We start from the raw sequence: 26492 nt of genomic DNA, 5'->3' as shown, positions 1-26492 counted from the left end.
GTGGTTACTAATTTTAATGATTCAGCTGCCATTTATTTCATATTTATTTTATTGATTGCTGCGTGCGCTGATTGAAGGGGCGAGATGGGCCCTTTTTGTCCGCGCTGTTCCTCTAAAAGTATTTCCTTCGATGGGGTCGCAAAACACAACTATCATACTTCTTGAAGACAATCAAAACGAAGAAATCCACCAAGAATTTCGTGAATTTCTTCGTTCTAACCAAGGGAGTGAGATCAGCTGCAAAAAGCAATTGCTGTACACATTTGTTTGACGAAAACGTTCTTAAAAAGATTTTTTTAATAAGCAATGGGGTCGTAAACACAACAGTCGCATGACAATGCCAAGAAAGACTTCTCATAGGAAACTTGCTGGCGAAAATAAGGTTTGACGCAAGAAATAGCCAAGTGTATCTACAGTAACACAGACAAAAGGAACAACACTGTTACATGACAAACATTTAACGAAGCCCATCTCATAAAACGTTTGTAGAGACTTCACGCCCACCTCTTGCAACACCAACGCGCGAGTACTTTATCAGATTGAGTCAAATACCTCATCAGAGCTTGATTCACACTTGATCGAAAAGTATCCCAGGAGATCAACAAACTGAGCCGCTCGTCGGCCATAGTCTGGTAGGAATGGCCAGATTTTCCACATCAACTTGGACAACTGCACTTGCTGGCTGTTGGTTGAGTACCTGGCAAATTCAAGTTTAATTTTAAAAAAGAGGTTACCACATACATACATATATATATAAAAACACAATAAACGGTTTTACACGCCTGCAACTGATAAGCCCCTTCCACCGCCGAGAGCATCAAGTTTCTATTCAACCCCCTCTCTAGGAAGCCACTTCCCATCACTCTCTCTCTCGCTTCAACATTGCTGGTTCGGCAACCAAACTACAAACTGCACATAGTATTAGTTTAAGTTTGGTGGCAGCCAGAGTAAGAGTAATGACTTGCATTTTAGGTCAGATCGTTGCTTTCTAAATACCTATACCAACCCGACCACTCTCACCAGCCCCTCTGTTTAGAAGCCTTTAAAATTAATACGGCGGTTCAGGGGGAGAGGGGGAGAGGGGGAGAGGGGGAGAGGGGTAGAGGGGGAGAGGGGTCGTTGGCGCTTTTATGGTAAGAAATGCGAAGATGATTTAAGGTATTAAAAAACACAAGTGATGTGGACATACTTGTGCATGTTGTAAAGCAGTTCGTGAACCTGCCACCTCACAGCAGTGGCATTAGACTCTAAAAGAAAGGTCTGGACAAACTGAATCATCACTTCTCCATTGACACTGTCATGCAGCAACTGAACCAGGCTCTGAGCAGCTGCTGAATGCAACAGTTATGTCACGTGAGCAATTTGAACATCTCTTTAAAAAAATACACAGCAAACATACCATGTTTCGTTCAATAAGAGTTCAGTCCATATCGAAATCGATGGACTGCCCAGGTGAAGGACAGAAAGGGGATCAAGAGAAGAGAAAGGGGGGCTAGGAAAAGGACAAAAAAAGACCCAAGACAATGATAAAAGGGGGCCCAGGAAAGGACAGAAAGGGGCACAGGACAAGGACAAAAGGGGGTCGAGGAGAAGGTCAGAAAGCGGCCCAAGAAAGTCTCGTTTTTTCACCCATTCACTCTCAGGATCTGAATGTCAATTTTCACCACTGTTTGTCACATTTCGTAAAAGTTTAGCTCTGAAAAAAATTAGTATTACTTAAAAATAATTTCGAGTTGATGTTCTTCATCTTTCTCATCACTTTTCAAACTGCAGTGTTTTAACTGATCACGTGCGAGCGTATATTCCTATACATAACTCTTACTAACCGAGTTCGAGGTCCTTACTGTAAGTTACGTTTACCAAGCGGGAAAAAACGAGGTTCCGTTACTTATAGTACAGATCGAGAAAAAGGAGGATACCGAGGTATTTATTACATCTCTGGGTTCAAATAGTGGGGCAAGTTTCGAATTCAAACGAAAACTATTGAATTTGACGGGCCCTGCAGTGTTATACGGCCGGTTGAATTTAACAATCATAGTGCACGTACTAACTGAGAGATAAAATCACGTTCTTTATGTATTTCCTGTGGCACTAACAAGTAGAATTTGTTTAAACTTAAATCTGATTCAGGGGTGATACCGAAAGGATAAATTAGAAGTCAGTCACTCTTGAAGGTGAGATAAAACCAATAAGGGAACGAGGAAAAGTTTTAACTATATTTACCCTGGACTTAGAATGTGGTCAACCTACCTTCGCTCCTTCCAGTGTCTGCCGAACCTGCAAAAAATAAATAAACTTTAAATTGCGTCTGATAAAAGATATGCATAGCTTTAAGGCCACTATAAATGTTCCAAACTAACAAACCGGGAATTACCCTCTAAAAGAAACGCAATTACACGTAGCTAATGAGATGCCCCCCTCTCTAAAACAGTAGAAATGTAACCAAAAGCATGACTTCGGTTTTTATTAAAGCGTCAAATAACTACCCGGGGAGCATGAGGGGAAAACGAATGCTTTATGCTGTTGTTCAGTGGCATCATTACTACAATGCTGCTTTGGCACAATTCGAAAGTAACTTTCAGCATAACTTGACAACAAGCAGGAAGAAAATTCACCACTTGGGATATGCAAACTGTATTCAAACAACTCGCTTACCTGAGGTAGGGCACAAGCATTTCTTACAGAATGTACAGAAATTTCAATCGATTGTTGAGAGTAATTTAAGATTTCCCTTCTTTTACTTTACTTTACTATACTACTTGATCGGTATAGAAAACTGGAGCTAATTTCTCAATCACTTGCGTTTTCTCGAGCCTCAACCAGTTTCCTGTTTTAAAGTTGACTTCTCACTGGTCTATTACGACATTTTCCACCGATTGAATCCACTTTTGACATTACTTTGGTATCAGTCTAGCTATATGCTCAATCAAAAAACACCCAAACAATGGGCATCTCTTTTCTTAGCAATGGAAAAACTAACCTGAAGCCTTCTCTTTGTCCTTGTGTTTGTCTTTGTCTTTGTCAGAATCCTTATCTTTGCTCTTTGACTTCTCTTTGTCCTTGTCCTTCTTGCTTTTCTGTGGAGAGCTTGATGGTTGCGATTTCATTTCACAAATGGCGTAACCTAACAACTGTAACATTAGAGGTGTGACACCCTCTTCAAACAGGAAGCTGCTCCTCAACAGAAATGGAAGAGTATCTGCAATAAGGAGTCAACACCATCACTATCATATTAAATCATTACAAGGTTAACATCCGTTGTAGAGCTCTGAAAACTACATTTAATAAAGTTTCAATTAGTTACTAGGATTCAATCAATTGTCGACCATTAACGATTACTGTAAATTAAACTAAGTAGTTTCATAGAGAAGCTTATGCCGCTTTACTGACTTTTAATCTGTTACTTTCGCCAGCAATGTTATCAGTCGTGATATTATGATGACACAATGGAACTTTCATTCAAGGAAAACCCTCGAGACTGGGAGAAAGTGTCCCTTGTGCAAAGATGTCCCTTCAACGGTTATAAGAGCATTTTTGTTTTAGTCTGGAGTACAATGTATGACGCTTGGAGTGAAGTGTCCCTACTTAGAGGAGTCCTACAAGAGAGGTTCCACTATATTGATGATAAACACAAGTGGAAGATGCACTGACCTGTTTCCCGTAGACAGAATGCCTGCCAGTTGCTGATACGACTAGACGCAATTTCAGAACATGCCTTTAGGTGTTCGATCTGCGTGGAAGGAAATCGTTATCTCTTAACATGAACCAGCAGACTCACATTGCACTGCACACCTTAATTACTTCTAACTTTTGACATATACAAGTACCGAGATCAGCAGGGAGTTTCAATAACTTTTCAATAAGTAGCGTCCTATAGTGTTATAGGTCGCTGTGCCGTAAGGTGACATTAGAAAATTTAGCACCGCGTTTGCGTGAAAGGTAAACGGCATGAGTGATCGCGTGACCACATTTTTCCGCCATTTTTTTAACGATTGCCGGTTGCGCATTGCCGCTTCTAAGTAAAAATACCCTGTTTCGCGTTTGCTGAGTAGGTAAGATTTTCTTCGCTTTTTCTCTTACAGAGTAGAAGTTAATTGTCGGAAAAAGGGCACCAAAGCTATTCGTTGTACGTCATACGTGGGCGCCTTAAAATCCACCAGGACGAGAGCACGCGCGAAGCCAAACCAGTAAAGTTCACGCTATTTTACTTACAATGTGAAAGGGCAAGCTAACGTTTGCCGTTTCACGTAAATGCGGCGCTAAATCTCTCCACCGAAACCCCTCCCGATCAGTCGTTCGCGCAACAGCAAAGTCATTAGATGTCATTGTCATAATAACTCCCCTTCGAAGAAATTCAACCACTAATACATTCTACAATTGACAGGACTCTCTCCACGCAAGAGAATTGACACTTATTTTCCTGTGGTTTTGAATATGGCTACCTATCTTAACTGCTTAAGGAAAAAACACCCAGCAACTTCTTCTAAGCTTATTAGATTATAAGATAAACAGTACGCAAAGAGGACGTATTACCTACGCTTTGAACTATTATCAAATAAAGTTGTTTGGCAGACAAAATGATACGCAGATTACTCACCAGTGTAATGAGGGTGTCATATGGTAGATTGATCGGTGGATTGCTCAAACTTTCATATCTAAAACCGCCTTGCTTGCTAAGGTCCCTGTTAAATGGTATACTCTGATAAATACGTGGGATAACACTATTCAACAGTTACACTGCTATCTAATGGATAAAAGCTAATAAAACGTACTGCGCATTCCACTGTATAGAGATTTATCCACAGGATAACGTTACCCTCCTTCCGAATACCCTGGGCTTGGTGTAACATCTTACAAGTTTGATTAAAAGTATGTCAGAAGGCACAGCATGACTTCATGAATAAGAAGGCACAGCATGACTTAATCATTTTGTAGCCTGTTAGTGACAAAACAAAAACAACAACAACAAGCACCACTACGTCAACAACAACAACAACAAGCACCACTACGTTAACAACAACAAGCACCACTACGTCAACAACAACAACAAGCACCACTACGTCAACAACAACAACAAGCACCACGTCAACAACAACAACAAGCACCACTACGTCAACAACAACTACCTCACAAACAACGTTAAAAACTCTAGCTACGAGTAATTATTAAGTTGTAGTTTTGTAGATTTGAGTTCATTTATTCATCTGAACAGTCGTCCACGTAGAATAAAGAAAAGGTTCTTCTGCAAATGGAAATAATAAAGTAATAATGACAATGGGAAAAACCGTTTTACACTTCACGCAAAAATTCTATTTTTCAACTAAAAATGTAAATTCTTTGAACCCACCTGACAATTTTCATGTGTGATTTTAGAGCATGAAGATCTCTTAATTGGCGATAACTTTCTTTAGATCCACACAGGAACAGCAACAGCTGTAAGAAAAACAACAATTTTGCTATTAAATAACGAATATTTGGAGGAAGAGAGCGAGGCACAAGTGAAGATTTAGTTTATGTAATCACAGTTCAACACATCGTGATACCAAATGACTGAAACTGAGGCAAACCTGCTTTTGAGATTCTTACTAGTTGTTTTCCTCGCATCAATTTAGGAAGCTCTGGCAATAATTTTTAGATGCACCCCTTCAGAGGGGGAAGGCTATGCTTACAATAATTTATATTTGAACGAAAATGACCAAAAAAGGTCAGATCTTCTTTCTCATTTACTATAGCCTAAGGTGAATGGTAGCTGTTAAGGTTTTTATTGGGTGTATCCTCCTAGAATTGAATTTAACAAGATTCTAAGACTCTAGCTCGTCAAAACAACTATCCGAACTCGTGAACAACAACTTCTCTCCAAGACTTCAACTCAATTTCTGGTATAGGAAAGCTATGCATGTGTCAATAAACACGCCACTTCATAAGATAAACAGTATTCGGCTTCATGCTACGTTCTAATTAAGTATGAAACAAACGTTCGCAGTATTGAGTTCTTAAGGCTCGCAAGGTTCAATTCTTAGATTCATTAAGGTTTGGTTCTTAAGGTTCGTGTTCTGTTTCTTAGCAGTAGCCTTTTCAGTGGTTATTTACCTTTCGGACTTGTCTTCTCACGAATGGAGTCTGCTGAATCAGAAGGTACTAAAATAAAAGAAAAGGATATTTTAACGTTACCAGTGAAAACTGCATGTATGTGAAAACTGCATGTATGATATAGATTGTGTTGCATACAATGCAAGTTCTGCATAGTTTAGATTAAACCAAACGAAATCAATCTTTCCGTACATTCTGCCTCACTAACCTCGCACAAGATTTGATACCATTCCTCGCCAAACTGTGGGGAATTGTCAAGATGAAGAGAATCTGCAACCTTCTTCACCTAAAGTGAAACAAAGTTTTTAAGCATAATCTAGACTTACGCTTTACCCAATTTGTCTCCGAGCAAAAGGACTAGCACAGCTACATTACTCACACTAATAGGTGTCATTACATTCGTTTACAATAAAATAACTCTTGAGATTATGCACAGTGTAATACAACAATCAACCTAGACGCACAATTGGTTGCCTGTTTTTTAAAAAGTTGATTTTTATCACATTTACTTGGTATGGAAGTCTCAGAGCCATTTCAGTCAGCAGTTGTGGATAAGCTTCAAACACATCTCCGGCGTGTCCCTAAATGACGAATGAACATTAAAAAAAAAAATTATAAAAATCACAAATATTTGCAATCAAGTCCGGTCGCTGAATAACATTCTTCATGTTGAGTGAACACAAGCGAACTTTCAACAATATTGGAACGTTTACATTTCACAAGTGATTTAGCACAACGTGCAATCAGTATGAAAGACAGATAAAGTGCATTTCGAAAGGGTGTCTCAAAACCAAAGCCAAATTTGCAACAAAGGCCGATAAGAACAAACGAGGCTATCAAAAGATGTCATTGAGAAGTCAGTTAAATCAAGAAAACTGTCAGAAGAGCAGGAAATACCCTGTACCGGGTCGCGACAAGCGCTTTGCATCCGATTGGCTGAGAAGCTGACGTAAGTTTTCTTCACCAATAAAACAGCGCAGTAGATTTTAACCAATGTCGTGGCGTATTACTTGAGATCTTCGATTGAAAATTTCTTCTCATCATTGCTCACCACAGAGTGGGTATCTTTCATTGGACTACACAAAATAAAGCATACGAAGTCTCCATCGTTAAACAAAGTAATCTTCCAATGAACAGAACGCACCTTGACATACTGTCTTAGGAAGAATGGTGACATGTCCGGTGGTGGGCTTGTGGGATGAGGCTTCAATAATGCTCCACCGATACCAGACGGCTCCTCCTGGATAAACAAAAATAATTTTATCCCTGAGATTAGGTAGTTGATAGTGTTAAAAGCCGAAAGCATGAAGTTACGTCAACAGCATGTAGGAAGGGAAGTCTCTTAAATAAAGTACGACATTTGAAGACTCGAACACAGAAAAAATTGATAACAGAGTTAATATTACTCGGGCAAAATTGAATATTTTTGTTCCTTTCATAAAAGTACCATGTACAATTCAAATTAAAATCAGAGTACTATTTTGTCATGTTTTTCAATAACCAGGGCTCGACACTAACGGTAGCCAACTAGCCACGGACAAGTAGAAATTCAGTTTTTTGGCTGGTGGTTTTCGATTTCCACTGGCCAATTTGGCTAGTAAACAAACTGAAATTGTCGTAACATCTACGTTGTCACTAGCCACTTGGATAGTAAGTTGAAGAGTTAGTGTCGAGCCCTGAATAATGTAAGATTCTTGTTGATACTTTCGTTATTTCAGTTTGACATCCACCTAAACTGTTAAGTTGTTCATGTAACAATGAAAAGATCTTGGTGTTTATAGAATTTCAAATGGAGGCCTACTTCTTCGTGGCTGGCCACCTCTTTCCAGTGCTCCAAAAGAGTCTTTAGAATTTCCAGACAGTTACTTGTAATTCCCAACTCACACAGAGTGGCTGACGTTTGTCTACACACCAAAGAGGAAGCCTTGAGGGAAAAATATCCATCATGAGTTACTAGGTCTTCACGGTTACACCTGGTTTCAAAATAAATTTGCACTAATTCTAATAAACTTTTTTACTGCTGACAAGTCTTGCAGTTCAATCCACTCTCGTTCTCAAATATTTACAAGTTTGAAAATGTTGCACTTTTTCGCGTAGCTGTTAAATAAGCACTGTACTCAACAACTACACACAGATGTAACATGGATCTCTTGGCTGTAAATAAAGATCTTCTCATTTCGGTAATATAATTCTCATAAATCAAAAAAATTAGAAAGAAAAAGGTGTACATGGCTCCTTCTCATTTTACCTCAACAGAAAACGCGAGTAACCGAGACGACATATGTTTTTACCGGGCCAATCACTGTTCAAAGTAAAGCAGACCAGTGCAATCCCTTATGACTTCCACATTTGATAAGGAAATTGCGCTTACAAGCACTTATCTTTAAGCAAAGATGATAAATTTTCGTTACCTCAGAACCACTTTTTGAACTGGACTTTGTTCTTGACATCAGCACACTCAACAGCCTCATGATGATCAGCCAGACCTCGTGTTGTTTGGATCGAGATGAAATGTGTTTCACATCCTGCTAAAATAATAAAAGAATGATATTTTCAGTGTAAGTTTCATATCGATAGCAACTGAAACCATTCTCGGCAGTACCAAAGAAAAAGCGCAACGAACAAACTTTTATTTTCTCTATAGTTCAGCTATGAGGCTTGCTAATGTACATCACAAGCTAGCTTCAGTCGCTTTGTTAGAACCCAAGCATAGCATACTGTAAGAAATAATCAATCCACAGGCACTCTTTTGAAACGCATTTCCATTGAAGACTGTAAACCAAAGCAAATTAATAAAAACAGACAAACAAAGGAAGGAAAATATCGCATGGAGGCGATGAAAACGTTAAATCTACCAAGGAAAAGCGCGGGAAAAAGGCGCGGGAAAAACGCGAGCGGTCAAGTCGCGATTAGTTTAGTTTTGAGTCTGACTGGTTGAAAGGATAGTAACAAAACAGGGAAGGCATGAGTAGTTACAATCTGATCCAGCTTCAGCTCTTCTAAGCACGTCGACAACACTTTACTCAATGCTGCCCTGTCTCTTTCACTGTCTTCCAAATCAGAACTCAGCATCAGCAAGACCTATAAAATAAGAAATTGGATGAGATTTCCAACCTGTAGCGTACTGTTGACTAATTTTTACTCCGTGTGGCGACGAAATCTACGAGTTCCAGCGTAATTGTTTTTTTTTCCTACTTGAAGTGCACAAATTACAGAGTCCCGCCTAAAATACGACCATGCCAATTTTTCATCTCGGCGCTCAAAATGCTTAAAGGGGAACAGGGTGGGGGGCCATAGTCTTCAAACCTTGTAATCATGTTAATGCCTTAGTAATTTTCGAAATCATATGCTTTTTTTTGTGCACCTACATATAGTAAAGGTTCTAGAGGCATTCTGTTATCACAAAACACTTGTTTATTTTTCTCTACATTATTCAAACCCGTTGTGCGTAGCTCGTAGACGTGACACAACAGTTAACGCCCTTACTACCGTAATTTCTACACAAGTAGTTTTGTGAAATTTCTTCTTTGACCCATCTTTTTCCAAAATGAAGAAAAAAGAGCTCGTTTAAATAATGCCCGGCCATCAAACCTGCATGAAGGGTATGGCCTGGACACCACCAACATCTTTCAACTTAGGAAGATGAAGCAACAGTTCATCCAAGAGTAGAAGCTTCAGCGAGTGTAGCTTCTCTTGATCCATCTGCGATTCTTTGTCTCCTGAAGTATGAGCCCGACCCTGCTCCTCATCTTCATTATTCCTACTGCCAGGTTGGCTGTCCACAGCAGCTGAAAAGAAGAGCCACAGAATTCATCAAGGAATTTTATTCTTTAATAGGTCTTGGCCAAAAATGATAGTTTCCACAGTCTTAGTTGTTCCCGTTCCTGTTCGAATGACTACGTTTTGCACATCTGATAAATAATCACTGCCCAAGGCGTTTCCTGCCTACGTTGCAAGAAACCACCATTCTTCCTTGAGGAAATAACAGTCAAGCAAGTGAACACCCTCTCTACTCATCACCCACCTCCTAACCTCCCCCCCCCCCCCCACCCCTATTCCATAGCCGTTCTCTTGATCAAGTCACGGAGTTGTCGACGCAAAACCTGCCTGGGAATCCCTTTTACTTCCAGGCCAGTCAAAGTCCTAATTAGCCCTCTTTTTCCGGTAAACCAGGGTGAAGTAAAAATTATCACCATCAAAACAGAACATAAGGAAATAAGTCACCATCTGGAGCTGAAGGATGATAAACCAACCTGCTTGCTCACTTCCCATGACGATAGTTTCTATGCTGGTCCCAGTCTCTGCAGCAACTGAATCTAAACTGCTTCCACTTTCAAATTCAGCCCCACTATGTCCCGTGTCAGGAGGCAAAGGAGACCTGGGAGCGCTATGCCCTGCTGAGGAGCCCTGGGCACTACAGGGTGGAACTTCATACTCATCTTCGCTTCCTTGACCTAACGACAAGTGGCATATGGATACTCGTAAATAATAACGACCCAGAAGTTGAAAAAGGCAGATAAACTATCAGTTTAATTATCAGTTGAATACTTCCTTCGTCAGCTGATGCAGCGCAATAAATTAATTTCCTCACAAACTAAGTAGATGGAAGTAACTTTGCATGTCTTAACGAAAATATAACCACTCCATTTGCACAATGCCCCAATCTGACAATTTCTCTGTTGTGGTACGTTTACCTGAAGCTGTATCAGACGACATGGCAGCTTCAACAGGTATTCCGATGGCTTGAACAGCAGGAAGTGGCAAACCAGGAAGACTTAGACCTTGTCCACCCGCTTGGTCCTGAAGGCTAAGAGCAATGGCAAGCTCCACCATGGCTTCATCATCTGCATCTGGAGGCAGATCCAACATGCCTGGCAGGCCGCCAGCACCAAGCAGTAAGGCCTCCAGATGACTGGCGGCACTTGCTATGGAAGGCCCTGCTGCTGATGGCTGGCTTTGTTCTTGAGCAGGCTCTTCTGGTGCAGCCTTCAATGCGAGAGAGAAAAATATTTTCATATAATTAAATTGAGTTAATGACCTGTTCGCTATCAGCAGTGCTCGTAGCAAAATGGCTAGTGGGCCAAAACATTACGTCAAAAAAGAAATATTCAACGTGCAGGGGGGCATGTTGGCAAGCTGGCTGTTTACAATCACGGCTTAAGAAACTACCTGGAGACCTCCCAGTCGTGCGTCCAGTCTTATCACATTGCAAAGTAAAGTATGTATGTGTGGTGTTAAGAATTACGAAGCAAAACTTCTGAATCGCCACTTCCATACAACAGAAATAAAGCAACACCAATAAAAACCACCGTATAATACTTAAAAAGAGCGCCATACCTCATGGGCCTCCGCAGCTTCCTGCCCCCTTGCCTCAGTTTCATCTGCTCCAGTTGCACTTGACCTGTCTGGAGGGGTTTCACCAGCTCTATCCTGGTCTGCCTCATCATCTTCCCCATCAAAGTCATCTCCTCCAGCTCCTTCCCCAATGGGAGTGTTGCACTGAGGAGGGGAATTACCCATCCCATGCCAGTGTTTGTGTATGAGTCGCATCAACGCATGTTTGCAGGCAAAGCTGACAGATTGGTCCTAGGGATACAACAAATCAGAAATTTTTGCTCTGGTGATTAAAGGAGCTTTAGCACCGCTAGGGCGGTTGATAACGAGAAGATTAATTCTAACTGCTAATGTCGAACATGAAAATTTGGGCTAAATTTTTTAGATGCATTTTTTCGTTCTTGCTTTGTCATCCCCTCTTCTGTCTTTTTGTGATAGTACCAAACAAATACTTTTTCGTCTCTTTTCGGTTGAAGGTACTCTTGCATGGTAAATACGATAACATGATAAAATAGACTAAAAATTTATCGACAAATTCGTTTCTAGCATCTGCGTCCCCAATACCATTGACAGAAAAACAAAATGTGTCCACAAATAATGAAACAATGCAATAATAAGAACCATGTGAAGGGACACCAAAGTAAATAAAGAAATGGTTTCTATGGTTGCAAATCAAGAGAGAAATAAGTAACTGACTTACAAGATGTGATATCCATGCAATTTGAAAAAAAGCATAAGAATTACAAAAACCCAAAATATTAAGCTAATGATCACAGTAAACTAGGAACCAAACTATCCAAGGAAAAAAAAAACGGAAAAAATCAAGTAGTAAAGAGAAGATGAAATGTAAAAGTACTTCAAACCAGAATTTCAAACTCTGTGCACATTGTCACCCTTGCTTCCAAAATGTACATACCTCGCACAGCAGCATTTTCACGTACTGTTTGACTGCAAGTCCAACTTTAGAAGGATCTGCTATTGCAAATGCATGGACGATGTCAACGAGAGCTGTCACCGTAGACTCCACATGTTGGAATCCTGAAATTAAAACAGCGTTTTATCACTCTTTAGAAATAAAATATTTCAAAAAGCTTTAAAAAAGAGTAACGTGATTTTTCCAAGCTTGTGAAGACAGTACCTGTGCATCTACAATGTACGTGATTTAAAGTTTTACCTTCAGTTTTTGAACCTTACCAATTGAAGACAATGGCGAAAGAACAGGATTTACAGGTTGACAGCTGTGCAGCTTCCAAAAGGCATTCATTAGACTTACAGCGAAATGGTGTTTCTCGTCACCCTCTGGAGAGAGAAAACAATAAATTTTAAATGGCGGTGCTATTATCGCATGCAATTTTATATCAGTGAAGGATTATGTTATTCAGCGAATGACACAGGCATACTCGGAAAAAGGAACTCCGAGTGCTCCCAACAGGAGTCGAGCCTATGGCCATGTGATTACTGGTTGGAATACCCCACCACTGAGTTGTGGGGGACTGGTAGCAGGCTGGGCCGTTTAACAAGGTCCATAGTGACAAAATTTCTACAAACTGCTTTGAGGCGTTCTTCACCGATTAATCTTCCCGTTCAGAAATAAGACTTGTTAAACTTTTTGTGTACATTAGTAAAAGAGTAAAGGGCAGGAAAGTGTCGGGGTGCAATGTGCACCCTTTCAAACCCTTCCATTAGGAAAATCGTCTTGCGTGCCATCCGCGAAGAAAAAACAATGAATTGTGTTGAGTTCGTTAAACTGGTAAGAGGCGAACACGGTGTAAGCAAAAGACAAGTTTCAGACAAAGCATGCATCATAATAATAAAGAAGGGTAGCATTTTATAGTAAAAATAATCACAAAAATAGCTGTAAAAGAATGGAGCCAACACTGTCGTTACCAATCTGTTCCTTAACTTACCATCTGTTGTCTTTTGTTCAGGTAGGATGGTGTACTTTGCCAGATTACTGGGTCTTGTAATGGCTACAGATCTAGCACTCACCACCAGATGCTGGAAACTTTCTACATCAAGTTCACTGACATTTACCAAAACCTCTTCGATTTCTTCTTCCTTTTCTGTCTGTGGTGTCTCTTCAACTTCTGTATCTTTGTTTTCTTCCTTTGTTTCCTCTCCATCACAAGGACTTTCAAGCTTACAGAGGAAGTTTACTACTTGTGAAAGCTGTGCCTGATCCTGGAGCAAAAAAAAACATATTTATGTTAACAATCACATGAAACAATCTAGATAAAAAAGAGAAAGAAGTTTTTCGTCTTGTCGCGAGCGTGGGACAAAGAAAAAATTCGAGTTCCGATGAGGAATCGAACCTCAGATTCCGCGCTCCGATGCTCTACCTTTGAGTCACAAAGACTCTGTGGTGAGCAAGGCCCATTACGAAGTTCATATATACGACACGCGTCTGCATACTGTTAGGATCGACAATGTCGACAGTGTCATGTGTTGTAAATAGAATAAGAAAGATGGTAAGTTTTGAGTTCGGTAAAGAAATAGAGAAAGGTGTTTTTTGTCTTGTCACGAGCGTGGGGGAAGAACAAATTCTGAGTCCGCATGAGGAATCTGGATATATGTTCAAAATGTTCACCTCTGACCATTACAAATAAAAGAAAACGTGGTAAGCCTTAAATGCCTTTGATTGACTGCCGCATGAACGACCTAACTTTCCATTCATTCCCTTTAAAACGAGATTTTTTAAAATTTCTTTTGTGCAACACAAAGAATTTAATTTTACATGAAAAAGTAATTTGGGGATTTTTTTCGGACACCCCTCAAATGCTATCTACAGTCATCTTTTTCATTCTTATCAGCTCTACAAAATGAAGCCACAAAGCTAGACCTACACGTTTAATCCAAGTACACTGACACTGTTACTTTTTAGACCAGTTATCCATATTACATAGTTACGTATGTGCTTGGAATTGCTCCCAGGCAAACAGATGAGAAAAATGTTTGAAAAGAATGAACTCGGCGATATTTAGAAATTTACAAGACTATCTGTCTAAGAGATATGTTGTTAACCGTAGAGGGGATCACTTTTACGGTAATGGGTGTTCATCCACATGTAGTTAATGGAGATAAACACTCTTCCTTGAATTGGAAAGCAACTAGATCTAATCTAAACTGTACCTTGTGGCTGTGGTAGGACACTTTTGATGGATGTAAAGTGGCAAGCAGAGTCTGGGCTTGATGTTGAACACGTGATGGCATAGCACTGGTCATCAGTGAGGTAGCAGCATCTAGAGCGGACTGCCTTGAGGACCCATCCTGCGACACAAAGCTGGAAAAGCAGCCATCGACTACCTCCAGGAGGTGCACCACAAGTCTGAAAGAAACAAGTTGTCAAGTCAGTGTCTGGTAACCATGTGCCTGCAGTTACATTCACATTTACAAATACATGCCACAATTCATCGAATCGAAATATGGCGTCCACTTTGAATTACCATTGTTTTGGACTTAATAGCCTCGTCTTGAAGTGGAAACACAAAACGATTATCACATGTGTGAGAGGCTAGTCAGTCCAGAACAATGGCAATTCAAATTGGACGCCATATTTTGATTCGGTTGATGGTGACCTTCATTTTTGTTAAAAAAAAAATCCAAGACAACAGCGTTCTGTTTGAGGTACAATGTCAAGTGCATAACTCAGACGAACCCACTTAGCAATAAGTCCTACCTGTGTCTGAAACATATCCAAGATTGCAAGCAATGACAGAATTCACTATAACAATCAAAACTGCAAAGTAGTCAGATTGGTAGGCTGCCTAAAATGGTACTTATAACAGTAGTTTCCTTACTTGTCAGCAGGTGTCAGTGGTGGAACTGAGTTAACAATTTCCGCCTCATTGTCCACACTAGCTGCACTTCCCATACCAGGAGTGGAAGGAATCTCTTCCTGAGGATCATCAGGCCAACCAAATGCCTCTTTTGTTTTTGTGTACACCTTCACTGAGTCCAACATGGTCACTCCTGATGGGTCTAGAGACTGGCCAACTGAAAAGGCAAATGTAAGATGATAAGTATGAACCTCTCCTATATTGTTCCAAGCATTCAGTTAGTATACTCTAAACTGGTATTCACTATTAACCTAGCTTATAATTATATGTATGTGATCAGGTTTTTGTACATCTATCTGTGCGTAAACTCCTGTTCATGGAAACAAATCTGTACCTGCATACTTGAGCAAGCTGATGCTGTAGGTGTCTTCAAAGACTAGTGCAAATTTCAGGTCCTAAAAAGGCTATTTCGGAGTGAATGACAGAGGACTAACGCTTAAAACGTTAGGTTTAGAGACTCTTCACGGTGGTCAATTAACAAATGGTAAACACCACAGCGTACACTATTGAGTTATGGATGCACTTGGGAAGTTGCTAAGCACGAAAGAAGCTAGAGTCGCTCGAGGCGATAGCCTCGAGCGACTCTTACGCTTCTTTCGTGCTTAGCAACCTCCCAAGTGCATTCATAACTCAATAGTTTCGCCTCGAGCGACTCTTACGCTTCTTTCGTGCTTAGCAACCTCCCAAGTGCATTCATAACTCAATAGTTTCGCCTCGAGCGACTCTTACGCTTCTTTCGTGCTTAGCAACCTCCCAAGTGCATTCATAACTCAATAGTTTCGCCTCGAGCGACTCTTACGCTTCTTTCGTGCTTAGCAACCTCCCAAGTGCATTCATAACTCAATAGTTTCGCCTCGAGCGACTCTTACGCTTCTTTCGTGCCTAGCAACCTCCCAAGTGCATCCATAACTCAATAGTGTACGCTGTGGTGTCTACCATTGATACATTGTAGCTCAAGAGTTCCCTTTTATTTAACAAATCTTACGTGACCAGAAAAAACAATCGCGCGCGGAAAAATAGTCTTTGCATTTGCTCACGTCAGCAGCGTACACCTATGGGCAAATGGGGGACGCCAAATTGACCAATCAGAGCGCGCGCTTTACTCTGGTTATGTTATAATTTACATTATTAATTCAGTTGATAAAACAACATAATCTTGACTCACATATATTTTCAATAGAATCCCCGGAAAGCAAGAGAAACATCAAGTGCACGACAATTTCGCAGAAAACATGATGGTAGTAGGAACAAATAAAAATCAATGTTTACTTACTGAACAAAGAAAACTTTTTGTCAGCAGTCAGTGATTCCTCTCTTGTAAATGGGAGATCAAACCATCTATTTCTCGTTAATGTTAACTGTATAACTCTGCCAAAGATTTCCACGAAGGATGGCGCCTTCTCCACTGACTGACAGCCAATTTGAATTCTCACACCAACCATAATAACACGAGGGTTTGTGTTGGTAATCTCAATATTGAAACCATTTGGCTGCAAGTGAAAAAAACAAAACATAACAAAAAAAAAAAAAAAACAAATTCAGTTAGACCATTTCCATATGGTGAGAACACACACATTTAAAGCATTAATAAAACTAGTATTAACACTTCCCATATCAGACTTTAGATCATTCAAGACGATAGAAATACGAGTGAAAAATAGCACGTGTGTAAACTATTGCTATCAGACAACTCCCAGTCTTGGTCCAAGCACTTCTCTACTCACCTCCACTCCCCAAGAGCCTAAAATAGATCTATCATTAGACGTTTTGTTGTATAGTATCGCTTAGTATTTTTACGAGTTGTGTCGTACTTTGACGAGCCCATAAAGCGAGTCAAAATACAAATAACGAGTAAAAATACTCAGCGATACTACACAACAAAACGCCTAATAAGAGATTTATTATCCAACACGCCAAATTGTTATTTCAGTGCGGGCGAATTTCGCGGATATTTCTGGAGTACAAATATCGCGTGATATTTGTACTCGTCTCGCGCATTATTTGTACTCTGCGAAGCACAGTTGGATAATAAACTCCCCTATTTCTATTTTAACAAAGGAATAATCACATAACATGTGTTTCTGAGGAACAACGAAGAATGGCTAGCATCTAACTTCTCCCTGAATCAACCATAAAGGTCACGAGAATAAAGGATGAAGGATGAAATGATCTTTATTACTATTGTTAAACAAATTCTCCTGGTCAGCACCTTAGATAATGTATGGAGAACAGTACAGAGAATATGCATACTGATGTTAGAGTGTAAGGGGTTAAAGGTCCTTTTCATAATCTTTCCCAACTTTCACCTTGTTTCCAGTGTTTACCAAAACAACTCTATCAGTGCACCAAGGTATGGTAACCTATCGCTAATATTTCCTATTCTAACAGGTAAAGTAACAACTCTATCAGTGCACCAAGGTATGGTAACCTATCGCCAATATTTCCTATTGTAACAGGTAAAGTAACAACTGTATCAGTGCACCAAGGTATGGTAACCTATCGCCTCTGTTTCCTATTGTAACAGGTTAAATATGTACCAACCTTTGTACTTGCGATATACATTCCAGCCGTCATCAGTCTATGTTTTACTTGCTGCATGTTATAAACTTGAAGAATATCTCCTCCACCAAACTCTACTTCATTGAAAAATGGCTGACAGTGCTCAAAGAAATCCACTTGGAAACTGACAGCTGTGGATTTGACTCTGGCTTTGGATGTTTTCTTCTTTCGAAGAGGCTTCACTATGTTGAGAGGCCTATACATGGGCAGAGAAGACAGAGCTGAATAACGTATACGCATGCGCTAGGTTTTGCCGCGGAAACACGGATTTTGAGTCGTTCGCATTGTTGATTTCCTATTCTGTTGCTTCGAGGTGTCGTTTGCCTTGCCGCTTTTCTTTTACAGAACAACCTCCAAAAATTTGGTACACCCCCTAAAAATTTTCAAAAATTAATTTTCTCCTTTAAACCTTTGGAAATAGGAAAGTGCCTTCGACGAAAATAGATTTCCTCGGTTTTAAAAGTCAGCCCTTATTATTTTCTGCTAATTTCGCTAAATTTTAGACCTAGGACACTCGAGCCCGCGTTGTTGACCACATACCCGCTGACGTAGCATTTCATTATTCAGCTCTGTCGGCAGAGAATTGTCTTAGCCTTGGTAATAATTGTATTCTTGTCTAACAATTGACTAAAAATTGTAAATAAACTGATAAAGAAGAGTCGAAAAGAGTCATCACCTAGTTTATTTCATAATTTACCGATTGATTTATATACTCAGAAGGTTTGCGCGTTAAATGCGTTTTGGTTCAGAGGCTCGTTTCTCGAAAGTTCCGGTAACTTAAGTGCCCGAAGTAATGTTTTAAAATTTAAAAGGATTGAAAAGCGGGTTCTGGCGCCCAAACCAGTCCACTTCATTTCTTTATTTGATGTTTTTATTGTATCATTTTCAATGAAAACAGAACAGAGAGACTTTCAAGAAACGGGCTCCAGGGGCCCGTTTCTCAAAAGTCTCGGTCACTTAACGGACCCGTAAAGCAGTTCTGTTTTCATTTAAGTTGGGGATTTCAAAAGTTTTGAAAATAATACAATAAAACTGTCAGCTTAAGAAACAAAATGGACTAATTTGTGTGCTAGAACCTGCTTTTCTATCCTTTAAATTTTGATTTGAAAACTTGGCTTTGGGCCCGTTAAGTTACCGGGACTTTCGAGAAACGGACCCCAGGGACGGTTAGATAAATCCGGTGACGATGAAGCAAGCTTAGAGAAGCTAATTTAATTCCCGTGACAGTTAAATAAGTCCAGTGGCCATAAATTAAGCTCAGTGACGGTCAGAAAGTCCATAGAGCCTCAATAGTAGAACACCACAGCATGGTATTCGAAAGGCTGAGGCTCGATTTTTAAGGAGGATTTTCTTTGTGACAAGATTGGAAAAACGTATTTTTCTACATTCAGAATTTTTTGTTATAAAGACTGAACCACTGACCTCACAGGTTGGAATTCAGGAGCCATCCAATAACCAGTATGCTCAGCACTGGCCATGAATACACGAAGGCTGCCATCTTCACAAAGGAGAATCATGGTGGTGCGTAGCTGATCAGATGTGCTCACAGAATGACGGATAGCTACCATGTCTTGGGTTTTTGCTTTGGATGATGTTGCTTTGATTTCCTGGATCTGTTGGAAAAAAGTGAACGATTTCACAGCTTTAGATCTCACTTGTGAAAACGCAACTTTAGATTGTTCTTCAATGTTACTATGTCACCCATGCACAATGCACAGATTGAATGATGCTGCATCTGAATACTCAGAAAGTACTGTTGAAAACTATGAACCCATCAAGTATCATTTTTGATGCCCAAAAAGCCACTCAGTGAAAACTCAACACATGCCTCCTCTTCTGTCACTTTTACTAAGTACCATTTACACTTACATGGTTAATAGTTGAAGCAATCTACACACTTTCACTTACAAGTTTACAACTACATCACCTGTGATTAACCATTCTAGAATACAGTTTAATTCACTTATGAATATGGTTTAGCTGTGTGAAAAGTTCCCTTTACCAATATTTGATGTGGCTTGACCATCAACACCACAGGAACACCAGCTGTGTGTGTCAGACAACACACCAGTCCAGGATGCTGTGGCACTTCACTCCACTGACACAGAGCGGCATACTGGGAGTTTTTATTGCCACCTGAACTACTCTTGAAATTCACTGGAAACATCCTCTTTATTTCCGTTTGGTCTTTGCTCCATGGAGCAACAAACGTTTTTCCTGTAAAAAGTGACACATGTACCATTTAGCCACAACACAACTTTCTATGCAAGGATGTACGTTGAACATTAATACTGGGAATGTAAAATATGTCATGGATAAAACTCGTGTCTGTCTTTGCTTTCATATTGATACTGTGTGGCCATCTTCATAAAATTAAACACGTCTTATAGATATGTTGAACTCGTGGACATTGTTACAACAAATTTTAAGGGTCAGCGGTCCATCTACATAGTAGGGTTCAGTCCCGTCGCGTCATTATATAATTCAGTTTTCGCGCGAAAAGTTTCATTGATGTTATGTAGTTTGTTGTTGTATGTTCATAATGCTGCGTGCCGTGGACCAAACCGTCAGGTATGTTTTAAGTATTCATTTCGCCGGGTTTATTTCGTTTGTTATCATTTATCGTCGGTAGTTAGATTTAGTGTTATTATAATTCTGTTTCAGAAACCACTGTTTAAGAATAAAATGTACGGTAACCAATGAGAAATGTTACCGGTGCGTCCGTTACAGAGATGACGCTACTAGAAATTTCTTAGGAATTTCTGATTCCGATGCTGTTCCCTTTTTCTCCTCTTGCATTTAGTTTACTTGTTTTGTCGCTTTAATGGTTCAAAAACTTGACAATGGAAATATCACGGTTCATCTCAATGCATTATACTATCCCCCAAGGGTTTTAATGCCTGACTGAAATCAAATACACATTAAGCACATAAACCCACCGCCCCTTACCCCCCTCCCCCCCACCCGAAGAGAAAATGCGTTTACGATGGATAATAGATACAGCTGCTATTTTATCCGTCAAGTGCACACATTACCTTGACTGTAACTGAAAAACAGCAGTTGTAAGATGTGAGAGTAATACACTGACACTCCTCCACCGGCAACTTGGCCATTGGAATCTTGTAAATCAGAATGTTCGATGGGTAGTGTATTCGTTAGATAGAAAGGACCATTGATTGCACTGCTGGTTTCATCCATAGGCTGAAGATACAACTGTCCTCCCGATGACATTAGAATCAAACTGTGGTCGGAATCATTAAAAATGAAGCTGACATCTCTGATCTTTCCACTTGGTAGAAGGAAGTAGTACAAGGGGCTTAGTGCATCTTGGGACAGATCGTAGATCTACAGTGAAATAAAAAAAGAGACACCAGTTAGGAGTGTTGTGGTAAGTCTTACACACGCTTGAAACAAGCTGTTTAGCAGTACGGGCCCAATGTGCTAAAACTTTGTTCCATAAAATACAACGCAAACACACCTTTGAAGTTTTACACCAGAGGACATCGTCAACGAAGACGATTTGAATGAAATATTACCTTGACAAAGTCAGCAGTGACTAGAGCTAGTTTTGTTTGTGATCCAGGAAGCCAGACAGCTTTGATGATGAAATTCCCAGTCTCCAGTTGAGGATGAAGAGCAAGGTGATCTACTACAGATCCAGAACTGCTGAATGTCAGCACATGACAATCCTTTAATCCACAAACTGCCAGAAAGTCTTCATTGCAAGGGTTCCCTGAGATAGTGAGGACTGTAAAGGGCACCTGAGCAGTTGCAAGGCGTGTCAGTGTTAGTTTCCTCTTGCTGGAATCAGCTTGCTTTAGGAGTGCTGATAATTGAAGAACTGTAATCTGGGAGACAAAAATAACCATGAATATACCTAACATCTCATGCACAAAATCAATAAGCTTTACAAATGTATAGCATATGGGAAAAAAATAGAGCTCAAAAGGGTTGAGGCAGAGATTTATATTTTAAGTTTTTGCAAAAAAAATTACTTCAGCCAGCTGGCTTGCTGAACATGCACAGTAGATGACTTGCGAGTACCTTTAAGTTTAATCAACACATTTAGGGAGAGGAGGGTTACTTACTCTGATTTGTTATTAACCCCTTGTATGACATAAATGTACATATGTTTGTTCTAATTGGCTATTGAAATGATCTGAGTTTTGGATTCACAAAAATCATTCAAAAAGCGCCGACACAGGTAACTACTTTGTCAGATAACTACCTTGCCCTTTTCATGGCTAACTGCCAGATGCTGCCTTCTTCCCTTTGGCGATGCCAAACAACACATGGCAACGCGCCTCAGGACATGTGCACCAATCAGCTGTCTGATAGTTTGTCCTTGTTCTCCACTGAATGTCATCCTTACATTTTCAAAAGCTCCTTCTTGAGAACCCAAAGTTGGAACCTGAATTTTTCAAAAAAACAAAGAGTGTTAAAATGCTCTGTCAAACTTGGCTTGACAAACATTACCTACATGTATTAACGTAAATGTGAGTAAGCAATCATTTAATTATGTTTTCTACATCTTTCATCAAATGTTACAAGCTCATGGTCTTATTTCTAGCCAATGCTAATAATTTATAGTCAAAATACAGGGATTTAAAAATGTCTGGTTGTCTCTTCTTCCTCTTAAAGGTTTATTGGAACATCGCAATGTTCACATCATTCAGCTTATATTCAATATTTACCGCTCTATTTTTCTTTATAATAATTTTTATGTCATTATTCATTGATTTTGTGTGAGGATCAAAACCAGCCTGATTCATATCATTCTTGAAATATAAACTTACTATCGCATAGGATGGCCTAAGTTTTTGAAGCTTGCTCTGATTTTTTTATGGAATTATGAAATTTGGGTATTTTATGTCGTGATTAATTCAATAGGAATATTTCACAAAATTTAGCTCGTAGATATAAATCAAAATAGATCAAGGATTAGGAAGATGATGTAGGATTCCAAAAAACCAGACAAAGTTAGACTATGCTTTTTTTAACAAAATGTGACAAAGCTTCTAAACCTAAAACTAACCAGAAGTTGATCAGTGTTCTCCACACTTTTATCTGTCAAGTGCAGTTGTGTCATAGAATCCTTTAAAGCCTTAGACACTCCCATTCCAACACTACTAGGCCCTCCCCCCTCAGGTCCCATCAGCCATTGAAGAAGGTCTAAGGTTGTTGTTATCACTGAAGAGTTCTCCAGTTGGCTTACAAGTCCATTCTTGTGCTTCTGTGAGTTAAGAAAAAGTTATCCAAAATAAATTTTTAAGTTAAAACAGAAAACGCTGATAATTGAAGGACACAATCATGGAAAGTATTTTCAGGAAGAGCTTTGAGCAATAGGGAGAGCAAGTCTAGTTTCACAACATACAATGTTGCCACAATGAAAAATGCAGTAGATTTAGGTTTTAATCCAAATGGAATGAACAAAAACACCTATATGGATTCACAATAATTGGTTTTATGGCAGCTGCTTTCAAACTTTGGACAATTTGGTTCATTTTGCAACAATGATCTGAGTTAAAAGCTTATCATAAAAAATGTCACGCCCTTTTACAATTAACTCACGAATTTTAAATGTGAAAACCTAACCGCTTAAATCAGTTCTCAAACCTCAAGCTGCTTTGCCAAGGCCTCCACAGACTTAGATGTAAGTGCTGAATCTTCAAGGCCACCATCATTTCCGGTTCCACTTGAACCTACTACTCCAGAAGCAGCAGCAGCTGTGGATGAACTCGCTCCAATTGCTGAGGATGATACTTTACCAGAGGTGGAGCCTTCAGCAGCATCATGTCCTTCATCCATCTCTCCTGTAGCAAATGGTGATGGTGGAACAGCTACCTGACTGTCTGCTCCACTGCTTGGGGTGCGTTTCACCAAAGCCTACCACACAAAATGCCTTACATAATTAAATGATCTGACAAGCAACATACTCCTTTAAAAGTTTGTTATACATGAAAATTATATGTATTTCTTAAGTGGCTTCTCAGGAGGGGTAGTTGACTAATACGAGGCTGATTGGAAAATTTCACGTGTTAGGCCAGCCTGGACCTGCCAGTCCAGTTTGCCAAGCCTTTTGACCTAAGCATGCCTTTAATACTATGACCAGGCGAATCCAGCATGTAATCAATTTGGTTACTACAGTTGCAACAGGTGCACCACCTAGTGTATCTTGCATAAAATTTAGGTAGCAGGGGGAGGAGGAAATTTTATGTTTGTTTGCAATTTTGTTGTCTCATATAATCTACATAGAATTATGACAACAACCTTTGCTGTAAACCAACATAATTGATATCAGTGCAGCAGTTACCTCTACATGTCCTGAATCAGGCTGTCGAACCAAACTTCCCTATAGCAATCACAAATTTGATTGCTTTCATCCAGATGGTTTAGACACTCAACAACAACAACAACACTTACAGTTCCAATGGAGACTGTCTTTACAGAAGACAGTCCTTACCAGTGGCATGTAGGCTGTACATATGATAACTTCCAAGCAACAGAGAGAATTGAAGCACTCAAGCATTCAAATTTATGCAAAAGTTTGATTTTCAAAGGGATAACACTTACCGTACAGCTTCCATCTTCTTTAGCCCCACAATCACAAAAGAATGAACCATACTTGGCATATGAGATATCATGATCCTTATGGCAGACTTTAGCACATATTGTACACACGCCCACCCCGTCATTCATCTTACAAGTGTGGCAGTGGTACCAGTGTTGGTTCATGAACTCTTTCTGAGTCATTGTAAATGTGCAGAGCTTGTTGCAAAGAGAATCTTCATCCTTAGAGGAAGAGATAGATTAACCACAATTTCAGAAGACACCAAAACAAAATTCAGGAACAGAGTAACACATGATGTTCTTGAGGAATGGATATCCTTTTATGTTGACTTTTATCAACAATAATGACATTAAAGAAACATTCTCGATGAAATTTGGCCTGATGTTGAGAAACTAGTAAACATGAATAAGTCTGTCAAAAATTTGTGTTCCTAAAGAAGCCAATGGACTGAACCATGAAAGAAATAAGGGGCTACAATGCACCTGACTATAAATTGCAGTAATTTCATGGGCTTGATTTTATAAAAAAAAAAGGAGTAAGTCCATATTACCACTGACCCTACTTTTCTTTCCACCTACCGACTCTTCTCCACCAGAGTCTTCTTCGTCGCCACCCATGTCATCCATCCAATCAGATTCTACATCTTGCATCAATGGCTCACCATCAACTGGGCAAAGTGATGGTGATGGAGGGCATTCCTTTTCTGAGGAGTACTTAAGAGCTCTCATCAACTCTGCTAGATAACGGAGAAGAGGCCCAGCAGCTTCTACAATACCACTCTCTTTTCCTTTCTCACCACTTTCTGCTACCATTAGAAGTTGGGTTTTACTAAAAAGAAGATAGAATAACTTTTTGTTGTTTTTAAAGGTAACTTCCCAAACTTTATTCATTAAACCTGGCAAGTTACAGCTGTATGACGAACAAGTTACCAAAATCAAGGATGAGCCAAGAATAAAAAAATTAAAATAAAACCACAAAGTTCTTCAAGTATCAGAAACCTTAGATTTGCAGAGGATAAGACTGACAAAGAAGAGATAATCTTAGATTTGTTTAGGCATACCATTTCTCCAGCCATTTAATGATGGCAGCACAGAGTGTAAGATGCCCTGCTCCATCCCCTGCACTGGCCAGAACAGCAGCTGTGTTCATGAGGTCACCAAATTTGGATCCAATGTTACTCCACTCTCCAGGGACATCTGGCAGGAGCTCATTTCCCAGTGGAATTAAGCATCTCAATAAGCAATGGCTTACTTCTTCACCAACAGGGCTGCAAAAAATAGCATCACACCATTTCATTTCAAACCATAAACCACCAAAACACTTTGAATCATCTGTGATCTACATCACATGAACAGTGTACATCTACATGTAGGATATCTCAACCTCCCACCATTCTAAAGTTCATAAAGTTTATCATGAAAGGTTAATTCCTGTTAAACCTTTTTAGCTGAAGTTGCAGAATTAGGCAGTATCTCCTCAACAGAATGATACATTTACATGTAATCAATGCATTAAATCATCATCTTACATTCTAAGCTTTACCTCACTCTGCATTTAAGGGCCCCTTGGGCTACTATACCTTGACTCCTTGACAATATATGTAGCAAATGTCTGTAAAAGCAGTCTGTTGTCTGCCATCTTTCCAGTGTTCTCTTTGTCTTCTTCAACTCCTAAGATGATCCTTCTCAGCCATGCCTCAATGTTTGCATGGTCTATGTGGCAAAGTTCAGAGAAACTGGAACATAATGAGTGCATACTGGAGTTTACGGGTTTCTCAGCTGTGAAAAAAAATTAAACATAAACATTTCTACATCATGCAAAACTAGTTCTCAACTGAACAACAACCACCATGCTAAACTCAACAAAATTTACCAAGTTGCAGGAAGCGAACTGCCAGTTTTAATGTCCTGTTGACATATCCAAGAGATAGGCGCTTGTTTGCAGAGAACACAATAACTCGCCAGAGTTCTCTGTTCTTTGAATACAACTGATCCAAAAGAGGGTGGTCAGACACTTTGTCCAACAAGGAATCCATGTATTTCAAACAGTCCACCAGCACCTCTTCACCAATATCAGATCTAAGAGCAAGAAAAAATGATCAC

At 39.7% G+C, this 26492-nt stretch overlaps 1 protein-coding gene across 3 annotated transcripts in view; it reads right to left on the bottom strand.

Annotated features, from left to right (window-relative positions):
- The window catches only part of LOC111339627 (E3 ubiquitin-protein ligase UBR4), a 76940-nt gene that overhangs the window by 24587 nt on the left and 25861 nt on the right, over positions 1-26492 (bottom strand). Inside the window, exons 23-59 of one of the 3 annotated variants that reach the window (XM_088756222.1) lie at positions 26263-26468; positions 25970-26168; positions 25451-25657; positions 24969-25218; positions 24393-24611; positions 23436-23705; positions 22855-23052; positions 22048-22230; positions 21356-21667; positions 20855-21164; positions 19822-20036; positions 19242-19432; positions 17802-18015; positions 16534-16750; positions 15222-15417; positions 14554-14749; positions 13332-13605; positions 12619-12723; positions 12341-12462; positions 11428-11676; positions 10785-11076; positions 10344-10544; positions 9682-9878; positions 9067-9171; positions 8502-8618; positions 7892-8014; positions 7235-7330; positions 6600-6671; positions 6299-6376; positions 6091-6138; positions 5348-5433; positions 4598-4682; positions 3652-3730; positions 2981-3199; positions 2251-2277; positions 1190-1331; positions 553-697 (exon numbers count right to left, since the gene is read on the bottom strand). In XM_088756222.1, coding sequence (XP_088612348.1) covers positions 553-697; positions 1190-1331; positions 2251-2277; positions 2981-3199; positions 3652-3730; positions 4598-4682; positions 5348-5433; positions 6091-6138; positions 6299-6376; positions 6600-6671; positions 7235-7330; positions 7892-8014; positions 8502-8618; positions 9067-9171; positions 9682-9878; positions 10344-10544; positions 10785-11076; positions 11428-11676; positions 12341-12462; positions 12619-12723; positions 13332-13605; positions 14554-14749; positions 15222-15417; positions 16534-16750; positions 17802-18015; positions 19242-19432; positions 19822-20036; positions 20855-21164; positions 21356-21667; positions 22048-22230; positions 22855-23052; positions 23436-23705; positions 24393-24611; positions 24969-25218; positions 25451-25657; positions 25970-26168; positions 26263-26468 — 6445 coding nt within the window. The remainder of the gene's footprint in view (positions 1-552; positions 698-1189; positions 1332-2250; positions 2278-2980; positions 3200-3651; positions 3731-4597; positions 4683-5347; positions 5434-6090; positions 6139-6298; positions 6377-6599; positions 6672-7234; positions 7331-7891; positions 8015-8501; positions 8619-9066; positions 9172-9681; positions 9879-10343; positions 10545-10784; positions 11077-11427; positions 11677-12340; positions 12463-12618; positions 12724-13331; positions 13606-14553; positions 14750-15221; positions 15418-16533; positions 16751-17801; positions 18016-19241; positions 19433-19821; positions 20037-20854; positions 21165-21355; positions 21668-22047; positions 22231-22854; positions 23053-23435; positions 23706-24392; positions 24612-24968; positions 25219-25450; positions 25658-25969; positions 26169-26262; positions 26469-26492) is intronic. The other 2 variants (XM_088756223.1, XM_088756224.1) reach the window with 2 other exon arrangements.

The sequence above is a fragment of the Stylophora pistillata genome, chromosome 4, assembly GCF_964205215.1.
Source record: "Stylophora pistillata chromosome 4, jaStyPist1.2, whole genome shotgun sequence".
Classification (NCBI taxonomy): Eukaryota; Metazoa; Cnidaria; class Anthozoa; order Scleractinia; family Pocilloporidae; genus Stylophora; species Stylophora pistillata.
Note: the sequence above shows the minus strand (reverse complement) of the source record. Positions and strands in the feature narration are given on the sequence as shown.